Here is a 13,328-nt window from a genome sequence, read left to right as displayed (position 1 = left end):
AGATTTTCACTGCCTGTGTCTCTATTTCATTCAAGGGTGCTGATGACCTTGCTTTTTAGCACCTAAACCACTCAATAATAATAATAATAATAATAATAATAATAGTATAGTCATACTTATTAGTGCCTGTGCTGTGGTTGCAATTAAAAGTTTATGCATACAAAATTCTTATTGGTGTCAGTAATTTGTTTGTGTAATATTAAAGGTGGACTGTTATGATGAATGGCATAATTTAATTTTCCAGATTTGACGAATCTGAAAATTACATCCCACAAAATAGAACCTGCTGACTTTCTGGATGATGATCTAGCTACAGGGATGGGTCAGTGTGTCATTGGTGAAGGTTTAGATCTGTCTGTGGTGACTGAAAAGCTGAAAATGGATCTGCAGTTGGAAAATAATTTTGAGGATGACCCCTGTCAAGGTTGGATTTCATTATTCATTACTTATAATTTTTATGATTATGTTTAATTTTAATAGCTTTAGCTCGGTTTAAGCATTGTTTTTTAGAAGTGTTTGCCATATACACTTCATAGAACCAAGAACAGTTAGAAGTACAACCTAGCTGCTAGGGTCACCATACGCTTCGTCATGCTGCTAGCTGTGCTGGGCAAATGAAGTATAGCTAAAGCCATTTTTGAAGTGTTTTTGGATTAATGTGATTTCTTTGCTATACAGTCTCTCAAGCAGTTGTAGAGAAACTATTCAGAAAAAAAAAGTGTTAGATTTTCACACTTTTCGAACACACATCCTGCCCTGCTTTGTTATTGGGTCACCTGCTGCACTAATTGTCATTGCAAAAGTTCTTTTAACACCATGTTGGATTCCATCATTTGGAGGCCAGAATTCTGTATTTGTTAGTTTATGCATTATAATTTGAGTGTTTAGAATATGCCACGCTTAGGTGAAGTTAGGTCTATCAGAAGCACATTTTTGGTTCATCATGATGTAGTAAAAGTGGGAAATGTGATGTTGGTTTATAAATGGGTTTCCTTCAATGTGTCTCTGTTTACAATTCCAAGCTAAGCTGCTTCTCAAAGTTGTAAAGCAAGAATTGTTTGCTGTTATGAATATAATAGGAACAAAATAACTACATGAAGCATGTAGAACAAGAACGGTGTTTCAGCAGGCTGGGGCCACGTTCAAAAATGCATATTCCTTGTATTATTGTTTCTCTTTTTCCAAAAAGTTATACATATTAGAATGTATGTAACGGGGGAATTATGACATGAGAGATGTCATGATAGACGACAGTGAATTGGTACAATAAAAAGAAAGTTGTATATATGAGGTCTGTTCAAAAAATTCTCGTACTTTGGCCACAAAATTTTTCTACACTTACCTTTTACTTATTTTGCATGGTGTCCTTCTAAATACTTTCTTCCACAATTGATATACCTTTCTAAACCCTATTTCCACTTCCAGAAACAGTCTTGGTACGCCTCTTGCTGGATTGCGCGAAGTGCCGTCTGCGAATTTTCTTTTTTCTTGTCTATTCATTGCAAATATATGTCCTTTCAATGGTGTTCTCAACTTAGGAAGAAGTAAATTCACAGAAGCCAGGTCTGGATGTACAGAGGCTGAGGCAGCACAGTGATTTCATTTTTGTGCAGTAGTCATGCACCAGCAGGGATGAGTGTGCGGGTGCGTTATGATGCAAGAGCCATGAATTGTACTGCCACGTTTCAGGCTGTTTCCTTCTCACATTTTCTCACAGGTGTCTCAACACATCCTAATAGTACCATCAATTAACAGCTTGTACGTGTGGCTCAAATTCATGATGAACTAATCCTTCAAAGTGGGGGGAGGGGGGGGGAGGGGGGGGGGAGGGGGGAGAATAAAATAGTGAATATGAGATAAAGGCTGTGGTGACAGACTTACCTACAGCATAGCCTGATCTCTGTTTGCGTGCCATATCTAACATACTTCGCAGTATTTCACACACTTTTCATTATAAAATCTAAAATGACTAGACAGGTGAGGGTACTATGTTCAGCTGCTATTAATGCTACTTGCCTCAACATGTGAGCAGAACAAATTACACTAAAAATGACTAGTGTTGAAGAACTCTTTGATGTCTTGCAACACTTAAACTGCATAATTTTCTAGTGCGTAAGTATAAATATGGAAGCTGCTGAAGTGGCACATTAACTTAGCAAACACTAAGTGGACTGCATGTGAGCAGAACAAATTACACTAAAAATGACTAGTGTTGAAGAACTCTTTGATGTCTTGCAACACTTAAACTGCATAATTTTCTAGTGCGTAAGTATAAATATGGAAGCTGCTGAAGTGGCACATTAACTTAGCAAACACTAAGTGGACTGGTACATAAATGAGTGTCAAAAAATCAATTTTCTAATTTTATCTTAAAAAAATTCACTGCAATCTTGTGAATAAGAAAATGTTTACTTCAAGGAAGTTTGACTGTAGGAAGCCCCAAAATTAAACGAATTTAAAAGTTGCTGCACATGTGACTTGTTCCTATGTCACACAGACAGCTATTTTAGCAACAGAGTTTATTTCTCACGTGTTTGATTATTATGAATTTTTAGTCTTAATGTCGACTAACCTATGAGAACATCATGGTTGCTTCACTGTCATGTGTACAAAGTGTTTAGTCATTATTTTGGCACTAAAATTTGAGGAATTAATAGGCCCCCCCCTCTGCCCCCCCTCCCCCCCAAACACACAAAGTCAATATTTTCTTTACTTATTAGCACTTGGCATGTGGATGACATACTATTACAGCACTTTTGTGAGAAGGAAATGTGCAGGCAGATATTTTATTACGTCAAGCCAGTTACTATGATTCTCCGCAGTGTTGAATGTCTATTTACAGCTCCCTCAAACTTCCGTGAGCTCTGCACACTTTGTAGTTTCTGTTGTCATTGCTAGATGGCGGTAGCAGCATTGGTGCAAAAATTCTTCAGTTTTGAAACCTTCCTTATTGTCTCTTGCTTTGTGGGCATTAGCTGACATTCAAGTTGTTTGTTCTGAGTGTTTTGTGTGGTTTTGAGCTGATTTTGTTGCAAAATGTACATTGAGGAGGAGAAAAGTTTGGAGTTAGTGATTTACAAAGTCCTTGACTAATCTGTAGATGATGGAAAGGAACCATTTGACGATGATTTAAATTACATGTCATCTGAAAATAGCAGTAGTCCTAGACTTTTTGAAGATGAGTTGCTGCATAAGTTTATCATATTATTTTCACAGATTGTGTTGTTCTAAAGGATTCTTGGCAGGTACATCACGACTGAATCACAGCATATGAGTCCAGTGAATGTAAAGTTGGACTGTGTATCCCTCAATGTATCTATTTGTATCACACTGTACTCGTCTGTGAATGCTAAATTTTGCTTTGATTTTGTGTGTTTCTGTAGGCATAAATTAGCTGTAAAGGAAATTAAACATAAAGATCGTGTGTTTGCATATGTATTCCAGTACTAGAACTTCTTTTCAATTTTTTTTTCTGTGATTATTAGTATTAAATTGAAGTTTTCATCTGTATAGTCAATTTTAATACTAGCAATACCAAAACATGCATATTTAAGGTAGAAAGTACAATGAACCTAAAAATGTTGTGAAATTCCAACATATTTATACACACGAGTTGTAACTTACAAAAAATCACATATTTTAGCTAGTCAATGGGTAATGGCAGCTATCTAAGAGACCATATGGGTTAGGAAGAGGAGGCCATTGTTATTGAAAACTCGCTAGACGTGAAATAAAATATAAAAAAGAATATTGGGTACAGTGTCATTGGAGTGGCAGGCTAATAAGTGGAAAGTTTTATACAACGTTTCGTAGTCTTTGACAGCATCCAAAGAATTTTTTTCAATATTTTCTAATGTGTGTCGAAAGTTTTGATGAACTACTTCGCATGTTAACATTATTGACAGAAATTTCATTAAACTCCCTCAAATAGACGAACTCAATGTGCAGTTATGGAATTGGCATCAGTGTGTTCTGGAAGAGTTGCACCATGTTTTGATTTTAGTTTTATGTGGCGCAATAAATTATTAAGACAATATATTGACAGTTTACGAAAATGTGCTTTCCGATGATACCGGATTTTCAACGTGCAGGAAACTTTTTTGATACTGAAGTTAGGTGAACACGCAATGCGAACAAAATCCCATTTTCATCTACTCCAAACTGGAACTGCTAGTTTTCTAGCACAAGGTAATTTTGGTTAAATATGACGCACCATTGTGCGCTTGCTATGCGGTCACCTGTGCTGTTTAGTCACGAGAAACGTCTCAAGGTGTGTAATTAAGCAGTTATTAATTTTCCTGGCGTTCTTTCACTCAGTCTCAGGTGAAGTGTATTCTTAGGCGCACTTTATTTGTAAAAAAATTCCGAGAATGAAGTGCATTTTTTGTTTTATTCATATGGCCCGTTGTGCTGACAGTCGGCAACCATATGGGAAGTGGAGAATGCATGGAAAGTGTGGCCCATGCGTGCACGCAACACAGTGACAGTTTTGTCTCCAGCTTGTTCATGAGTTGGCAGACAAACATGTCACCCGACTGTCATGTCGTAACATTTGCACATCTCTGTATATTGTCACTCTTATCCATTATGTGGGTACACGGTCACAGTGGCACAAATCACCTGCGCATGCTAGTCCTGAGTATTAAAACAGGAACAAAAAATTTTCTTTTGTGTTTTTGTTACTTTTCACAACATGACTTCCAAAGTTGACAAAATAAGGTTGACCTTGATGTAAATAACAAGGCATACAGCAGAGCTGGAGCACATAAACAGTTGGACTGTGCAGACGTCCCAAAATCACGCACCTAATGTGTACTGTTAATTTGTTTACACGCAAATACAAATGTATTTTTAAAAAATTGCAAGCTAATGAAATATAACCATTCCATTCTGTTCTGCTTAGTCAGACTAGATGCCTTGTTGCCTTGTTAGTATCTATGAATGTTAATGTGAAGTTCAGTCGTTGGTATACAATTCGGGTTATTGTCCAGATTTACTATAAAATGTGGACAATATTTTCGATACCATCATGGGAAAGTTAAAAGGTACTACTGTATACCAGGCATCTTATGAAGTCAATTTTCTGAGGGTCAAAAGTTTCTATGGGTCAAGAGAGGAAATGTTGACACAGATGCTGTGTGTAAATGGGGCAATAATGCCATAAAAATTTCTATGGGGCAAGCAGCTCTTACCAGCTGTGCACATTCGAACAAACACAAGGAAACACAAGACAGAAAAAACTCCTTGCCTGTCAACATGTTTTTGAAGAGTGACAGTCATGAAGTGAATAAAAGTGTAGAAGCCACTGCAGTAATTCTTCAGAAGGTAAGTTCCTAAAACAGTGTAACTTGTTGAATATGTGAATTATTTAGTATTGTTATTTTAGTATATTTCAGTAGTAAAAAATTTTATTCTTTTATTTATACAAACACACATGCTTAAATTAGCCAGGGCTCACATCTGCAAACCACAGTGAAGTGGTATGTCCCATTGTTCCCTAATAGGGTTTCTTCCCATTCCATTTACGTACAGAGCATGGGAAGAATGGTTGATTAAATACCTCTGTGCATGCTGTAATTCATTAAAATACCTCTGTGCACACTGTAATTAATCTAATGTTGCCCTCACAATACTTGTGGGGGCAATATGTAGGAGGTTGTAGCATATTGCTAAAGTCATCATTTAAAGCTGGTTTCTAAAACATTGTAGGTAGGCTTTCTCAGGAGAGTCATATCTATCTCAAAGTCTGCCAGTTATGCTTCTTAAGCATCTCTGTGGCACCCTCCTGTGGATCGAACAAGACTGTGACCTCCTGCTACCCTTCTCTGTGTACATTCAGTATCCCCTTATCCCCTCTTAGTCCTATGTCGTATGGGTCCTACACGTTGGAGCAGTAATCTAGAATGGATCGTACAAATGATTTGTAAGCAATCTCTTTTGTAGACTGATTTATTTGTAGTATACTGGGGAAGTGCAAAGTCTACCATCTACTTTACCCACAACTGAGCCTACGTGAACATTCTATTTCCTATCTCTGCACAGTGTTACACCCAGGTATTTGTATGGGATTTTTTTAAATGCACAATTTTACATTTAGGAACATTTAAACCAAATTGTCTATCTTTGCACCACTTCGAAATCTTATAAATGTCTCGCTGAATATTTATGCACCTTCTTTCAGGCAGTACTTAATTACAGATAACAGCACCATCTTCAAAAAGTCTGATCTTACTATTAATATTGTCAACAAGGTCAGTAATATACAACGTGAACAGCAAGGCCCCCAGTACACTTTGCTGGGACACAGCCAAACTTAATTCTACATCTGATGCTGACTCTCCATTCAAAATACGTGCTGCGCCCTCCATATCAAAAAGTCCTTAGTTCAGTCACAAATTTTGCTTGATACCCCATATGATTGTACTTCTGACAATAAGTGTAGATGTGGTACTGAGTCAAATGCTTTTCAGAAATCAAGAAATACTTCATCTACCTGACTACCTGGATCCAAAGGTTTCAGTGTCATGTGAGAAAAAGAGAGTTGAGTTTTGCGTGATCGATGTTTTCGGAATCTGTGCCAATTTGCGTGGAGGAGATCGTTTTGTTCAAGATGCATTATGTTTAAGCTCAGAGTATGTTCTAAGAATCTATAACTAATTGATGTTAAGAATATTGGATGGTAGTTTTGTGGATCATTTCAATTACCCTTCTTGTAAACGGACGTGTCCTGTGCTTTCTTCCAACTACTGGGTATGGTTTTTTGGTTGAGGGATCCATGATAGATTATAGTTAGAAGAGAGGATAACTTGGGTGTAAATTCAGTCTAGATAGAATCTTACAGGGATTCCTTTGGGCCTTGGAACTTTGTTCAGTTTTAACAATTTCAGCTGTTTCTCAGTACAACTGATACTCAGTTATTTCACTCATCTTTTCTGTGGTATGAGGATTAAATTGCAGCAGTTCTTCTGGGTTTTCCTTTCTAAAGGAACATTTGAAAACTGAGTTAAGCATATCAGCTTTTTGCTTTGCTGCCCTCAGATTGTTACTGTCTCATTCACAAGTGACTGGACCTTAACTTCTGTGCCACTAACAGAATTTCTTTGAGTTTTGTGAAATATAATTTGACAATATTCTACTGCAGTAGGCACTAAAGGCTTCATGCACTGCTCTCTTGACAGCAAAACATATTTAATTTGGCATTTTTCTACCTAATGTGGGGTACGTGATCACTTGAATTCACAAAAATTTGCCGAATAAATAAGGTACCGTGCAAACAAACGAGTGACAGTAGAGTAAGCAAATTCAGTGTTGCCAATATACATAATGAAAGAAACGTGATGAGTTTTATGCAAAACACCAATTCGGCCAAGGCTTAAGAGTATGTCGCTATTACTTTAGAAAGTAAAAACAATTTTCATTGCAAGAAACGAAATTTTCCCCCTGGTTGTATAACTTCAACTATGGAGCTCCTTTAAATAAGTGTTTGCAAGATACTGTTTGACCACTCGCTGTTACTATGTTTATAAATATTAAAATTCAGAACTTTGCGCATTAAGTATGTGAGATAAGCCTAATGTGGAGGGTTCCCCCCCCCCCCCCCCCCCCCCCCCCCCCCCCCCCCCCCCCCCCCCCCCCCCCCCCCCTCTCCTTCCAGGAAACACTACTATTGCATGTGACCCTGAAAATGCTTCAACTTCTGGAAGTTCTACAATCGACTTAGTTGTTGAAAGCTGAAATAACATCATCACTGAAGTCATTCATCTCATTAGATCATGTTACCAAGTCAGAAATTCTCTGCTGTCTTTGTGCTTTAGGGAACCATTCTGTAGTTCTTCGGAATGTGCATCCATATTTCCACTGATGATTTCCAATTCAAAAATAAAACAAAGAATGCAGCTACACAGAACGAAACTGGCACATAGTACAGTCCATGGTATTGCTCCCCATTTTACCAAAGAACTGCTATCATTCCTTACCCCATGATTTGTTGGAAGGCCTAAAATCTTCTGTTGGAATGCATAATTTGAATAAAAGTATCTATAGATGACCATAATGTTCACTTTGAGGTACTCAAAGATGTAGATTAAGGAATCTGTAATGGGTAATGGGATGGGTTTTCTGTATATAGGTTTTTGTGGGCTTAATGTGGTACAGGGAGCATTTAAGATTGGTATAACAAAAACTAATTGGAACATTCTTGTTCTTCTGAGAGTGATTTCTTATTCATTTATTTAAAGATTCTCCTGCTAGAAGAGCAAAATACATAGAATACACTAAACATACAATCTTTCCAAATAAAGTAATAAATAAATATTGCTCAATCAGATGGTTGGAGAATATTGATGTTGCCCAAAGAGCATTGGAAATTTTGCCTAATTTGAAATAATAAGTTTCTGTCTCAATAAAAAAACAAATTTGTGCCAACTTCACAACATCATTACTTGAGCCTTCTTTCCTGTGACAGCATCAGACAACTAATCACATGGCTCTATTCTTGTACTGTGACTTGCGATCTTTAGAGCTTTCTCTGATGTGGTGTGTAATCAGCCCTGATGTTTAAGAGTCTTTTCTTTTTGGAAAAAGACCTTACGGATGAAAACGTTTCAGTTACAGCAAGAAAGTTTGATCTTGATGTTAGTACTAAGGAAGCATTGAAGAAAATGAATAGCCCACCAGAGTTGGACATTCCTACATCTGAAATAAGAAATGTAAACATGCATTTTAGGGATATTGGGCAAAATAAGACAGCATTTGCTTTTAAAGTATAAGCTTACCCGTCAGTCACTGCCCCCTCCCCCCACGCCGCTGAAAAACTATCATAATGTTTAGAAATTCTAGTTTCTAATGCTAGACTCTCTGGCATTAAGGCTGACCATGTAAAACAAGAATATATGGATTTTTGTAGTCAGCTGCATGTAAAGGATGTCCTTAGAACCTGCAACAGGTCTGAAACTCACCCTGATAAATTTTGGATGGATTTAATATGCAATTCACAATAACCTTGTGAAAATTTTAAGGATTTTGTTAAAAAGATTCTTGTCTTATTCCATGGCAATGCAAGCATCAAGCATGGCTTCCCTGTGAACCACCGACAAAACATATTGTGTATTGGTACAAATATGTAGATGATACTCTGTGTGTGGACAGGTTCCAATAGACAACTCCACAAATTTGTGGAAAATATGAACCAGTGGCGTAGTAACAAAGGTCAGCATTGAGTTCAGGGGGCCCATCATAAATGTCATGGACATTAGCTTGAAGATAGAAGACAGTAACCATAAATTTAAAATTTACTGGAAAGACTCCTTCACTGACACATTCATCCTGGCTTCCTCCCAACATCCTACAACCTATAAACATGCAGCATTCCACCACATGATCCACAGTCTCCTTTCTATCCCTGTGTCCCAAGAAGACATTGACCAGGAACTTAACACAAATAATGAATTTAACCCCAACATGTAGTAGAAGTAGTAGAAGAAATTCTTTAAAATTTATCAAATTATATTATTTGAGAAAGGAAGTGTGGCCTAACTTCTTTCATAAAGTCATGTATTCTGCCCACCTGACAGTGAGTCATTGTGTTGTTACCAGAGCGGTATTATTAAAGATAAGACCTACCATCCTAAGCATTCTTTACCATTTGCTGTAATGGAGGTTGTAAAACATTTATGTAGGGATCTTAGTGACACAAGATTATTAGACAAGTGGGACTCAGAACCCGGATGAGAGTTTCAACAACTTTGTATTGGAATTGATATCAAAAACTATTCTGGTAGGACTAACTACCTTAAAAATAGGTCTGCTGGATGCTTGGCTGTGTTTAGATGATGAAGTGTCAAGGTGTAAGGTTATGGAAATGATGGGGGTCCTTGGTGGACTAAATATGCAAAGAATGTTAATTGCAATTGACTGTAGGACATTCTTCAAGGCAGAGAAATCCCTGTTGGAAGCCACCAAAGAAACTTATATAAGTAGTAGTTGCCTGAAAAAGGAAAGAAAGGAAGAAACACACCAGGAACAAGAATAATATGGACCTAGGATGTATTAGTGTTAAGCAGGTTAGATAGAGAAAGAAGTTTAACCTGAGTTTCCTGAAAGTTCACTTTTTTTTGATGATCTGGTCCCCATTGGTTAAAGCCTATTAAAGATAAAGCACTGAAGTTTTGTATGCCTTATTAAAACATACTTAACTAAATTGTAGGATATTTTTATGACTTAAATTTGAAAACAAAAGAGCTTTTAAAGAAAAACTGAGTGTTAATTACATAAATTTGGTAATGGGAATGTGAAATTGCAAGAAATTGTGATCTTACATCACTTTGTACAATTCTAGTGAAGCCCCACTTTTCGAGGAACATAAAAGGTGTAAAATACAAGAAAACTTAGTGTGGGAAATTGTTTTTAAAGTGGTATCATTCCAAGCATTGTTTATTATCTAATAAAGGTTTTCTGAATTTGATACATTTAGCTGTCATTAGCCATCAGTGTGACATTTCCCAACACTAACACCAAACTGCACTAAAAAATGATGCAATTTGGAGAAAGATAAGTGTCAAACCAAGCAGCTATCATGCTGATTTATGGGGCTGGTACAAGAACAAGGAAAATCTTGAAAAATTTGTCAGTTTTCTAAATGCTGTAACTCAAACAGTAAGAATTGCAAATCTATGTAATGCTTTCCATCTTTTAACAGATCTTTTGGGAACAGTTTGATGTTTGAACTATAATTTTTGGTCACACACTTTTTCCCTGAATTTTATTTTGTGTTGCAAGTAAAATGCACCATAACTATATTTAAAGTAGACTTTTAAAAAGAAGATGCTGTCATAAATCATGTTTCAAAATTTTTTATTACATTTTCAAAAATTTCTGTTGAAAACTCTTAGTTTTTTCTAGAAAACTTCTATTTTCAAATTTGTCTTGAGAATAGTCAACATTTTAGTTAAGTATGTTTTAATATGGCATAAAACAAATTAAAAAAAAATGACATTGCTACAAATGGTACACATAAAAATCATTTATTCACAAAAATTTTGCGTGATTGTGTGTATGTCTCTCTTCTTCTTGTACTTGCTAATGTTAAGTTTATTTAATAAAATGTGTAGTCACTGCCATGATGTGAAGTAGGTGAATACTGGAAGAGTGTCTTCCACGTTTTGCCTTCGTTGGCTTTGTACTGTTGATTACTATCATGGGTGTTTTCTGGGTGAGACCAGTGCCTCAGTAAGATGAAGAGAGCAGCCACTAGGTGTATTATACTACTAAGCCAGACATAGTATGAACAGCCTCTGGATTTGTACTGTGTTATGCATTGAATGTAGTATACTTTGCTCAAGTACAATGTAATGATTGTTGTTCGCCATAGTAGATTAATCTGGATCCACAAGTATAAAAATCTACTTTCCTACATGGGATGCATTTCAGAACTTAGTTTTCAGATCACACTCAGACCTTATGTTCAGGGAGACAGTTCTACAAAGTTTCAAATTGAAATTAATTGGCTGTAGCATTAAATTTTCAGTGTTCCTATAGGATGTCAGTCAGCTTTATAGAGCAGTGACACTAGCGAAATAACACTCCTAAAATGTGTGGTCTGAAGTTTTTTATTTATTTATTTATTTTATTTATTTTTTATTAGTGTGTTAATGAAAACACAATAACAGTGAAGTGGATAATCGTGTAGGAAAAACTGTTCCCAAAATGTCATACATATCACACATGGAATATATATTATGGTGACAAATCCTTCATTTACTAAAGAATAACATCTGCCAAATTTAAGATGTAAACTACACTAATTAAGAAATCATGTGAGACCTAGAGAAGATACTATGTATGTGTCAAGTAAGCCATTACAAATGTGAAATGCTGGTACATTAATGACCAGTGTAACTGCCAGAATGTTGACTGCAAGCATTCAAGCATGCATGCATTTGTGTTGTGCGGGTGCCGAATGTCAGTTTGTGGGATGGAGTTCCTTGCCTGTTGCGCTTGATCAATCAATACAGGGATGGTTAATGTTAGATCTGGTGATCAAGCAGGCCAAGGCAACATGTCGACACTTTGTAGAGCATGTTGGGCTACTACAGTGGTATGTGAACGAGCGTTATCGTGTTGGAAAACACTGCCTGGAAGATTGACATACAAATTTGCAGTCAGGGTATGTGGGATAACCAGGAGTATGTTCCTGCTCTCATATGAAATCACACCCCAGACCATAACAGCAGGTGTAGGTTGAATGTGTCTAGATGCAGACAGGTTGGTCGCAGGCCCTAAACGGGCCTCTTCCATATCAGCACACAGCCATGACTCCTCAAGGCAGAAATAACTCTCATCAGAAAAACCAACTGACCTCCATCCTGCCATCCAATGAGCTCTCACTTCATGCCACTAAAGCTGCAAATGGTGGTCGTTTGGTGTCACCTGAACACACTACTGGGCATCTGGCTCGGAGCTATACTTGAAGTAACAGAGTTGCAACAGTTCGTTGCATCACTGTGGTGCCAACCGTTGCTCCAGTTGCTGCTGCAGAACAGTACAAGGCATCAGAGCCATGTGCCGAACGCAATGGTCTTCCCTCTTGGTAGTGATAAATGGCTGCCTGGAGCCAGGTGGCTACATTCCTTCAAAGTGTTTCTGCAATATCGTAGAAGGAACATCCAACTTCTTGTAGCGCTATTGCATGCCCTCGTTCAACCTCTGAGGTATTGATAATGTTGTCTTTGTCACTTTGAAAGCATTCTTGACTAACATCAGCTCACCATGTCCAATCTCAAAGGTAACTAGTGCTCGTGGCCATACAGCATTTATTTAAAGCAAACTTGATTTGCGTCTTCATAGTGGTCCTACTAGCACCACATTTAATGCAACTGGTGTGTAATTTTAATACGGACAATCTTCCAAATATAGAAACACACCTACACCCACCAAGTTTAGTTTGTTGCATAACTTCTTTGTATTGAGATAGGATATTCGGGTTACAGTGTGCATGCACATGACTGGATTTGTAATGAGGTATGTGGTATTATCGTTTCCAGATTGCCAGTTTTCTTCGAGTATTTGTTCTAGGTATTTCTTTGTTATTTTTTTTTATGGCATCATATGTATGATCAGTTAATGACATATGTATGAGGAAGTGAAAATGGGCCCTTGAAATAAAACATACATTTGGAACTAGGCAAGAGTGTAGAATGAAAAACTTGTTTCAGATAATCTGACAGCTTCAACAGAAAAGAATAATTCATTTTGGTTTATTAATGGTGGCAATGGGCCTAAGCATGGAAAAATAAAGGTCTAATTTATTTAGGACACTGACAAATATAACT

The 13,328-nt window shown here is 37.0% G+C and overlaps 1 protein-coding gene across 2 annotated transcripts in view; it reads left to right on the top strand.

Annotated features, from left to right (window-relative positions):
* The window catches only part of LOC124722011 (condensin complex subunit 2-like), a 199,260-nt gene that overhangs the window by 132,958 nt on the left and 52,974 nt on the right, over nt 1-13,328 (top strand). For both annotated transcript variants that reach the window (XM_047247187.1, XM_047247188.1), the window contains exon 6: nt 245-424. In XM_047247187.1, coding sequence (XP_047103143.1) covers nt 245-424 — 180 coding nt within the window. The remainder of the gene's footprint in view (nt 1-244; nt 425-13,328) is intronic.

This window comes from Schistocerca piceifrons, chromosome X, assembly GCF_021461385.2.
Source record: "Schistocerca piceifrons isolate TAMUIC-IGC-003096 chromosome X, iqSchPice1.1, whole genome shotgun sequence".
Taxonomy (NCBI): domain Eukaryota; kingdom Metazoa; phylum Arthropoda; class Insecta; order Orthoptera; family Acrididae; genus Schistocerca; species Schistocerca piceifrons.
The sequence above is the reverse complement of the archived record's forward strand: the minus strand, read 5'-3'. Positions and strand labels throughout refer to the sequence as shown.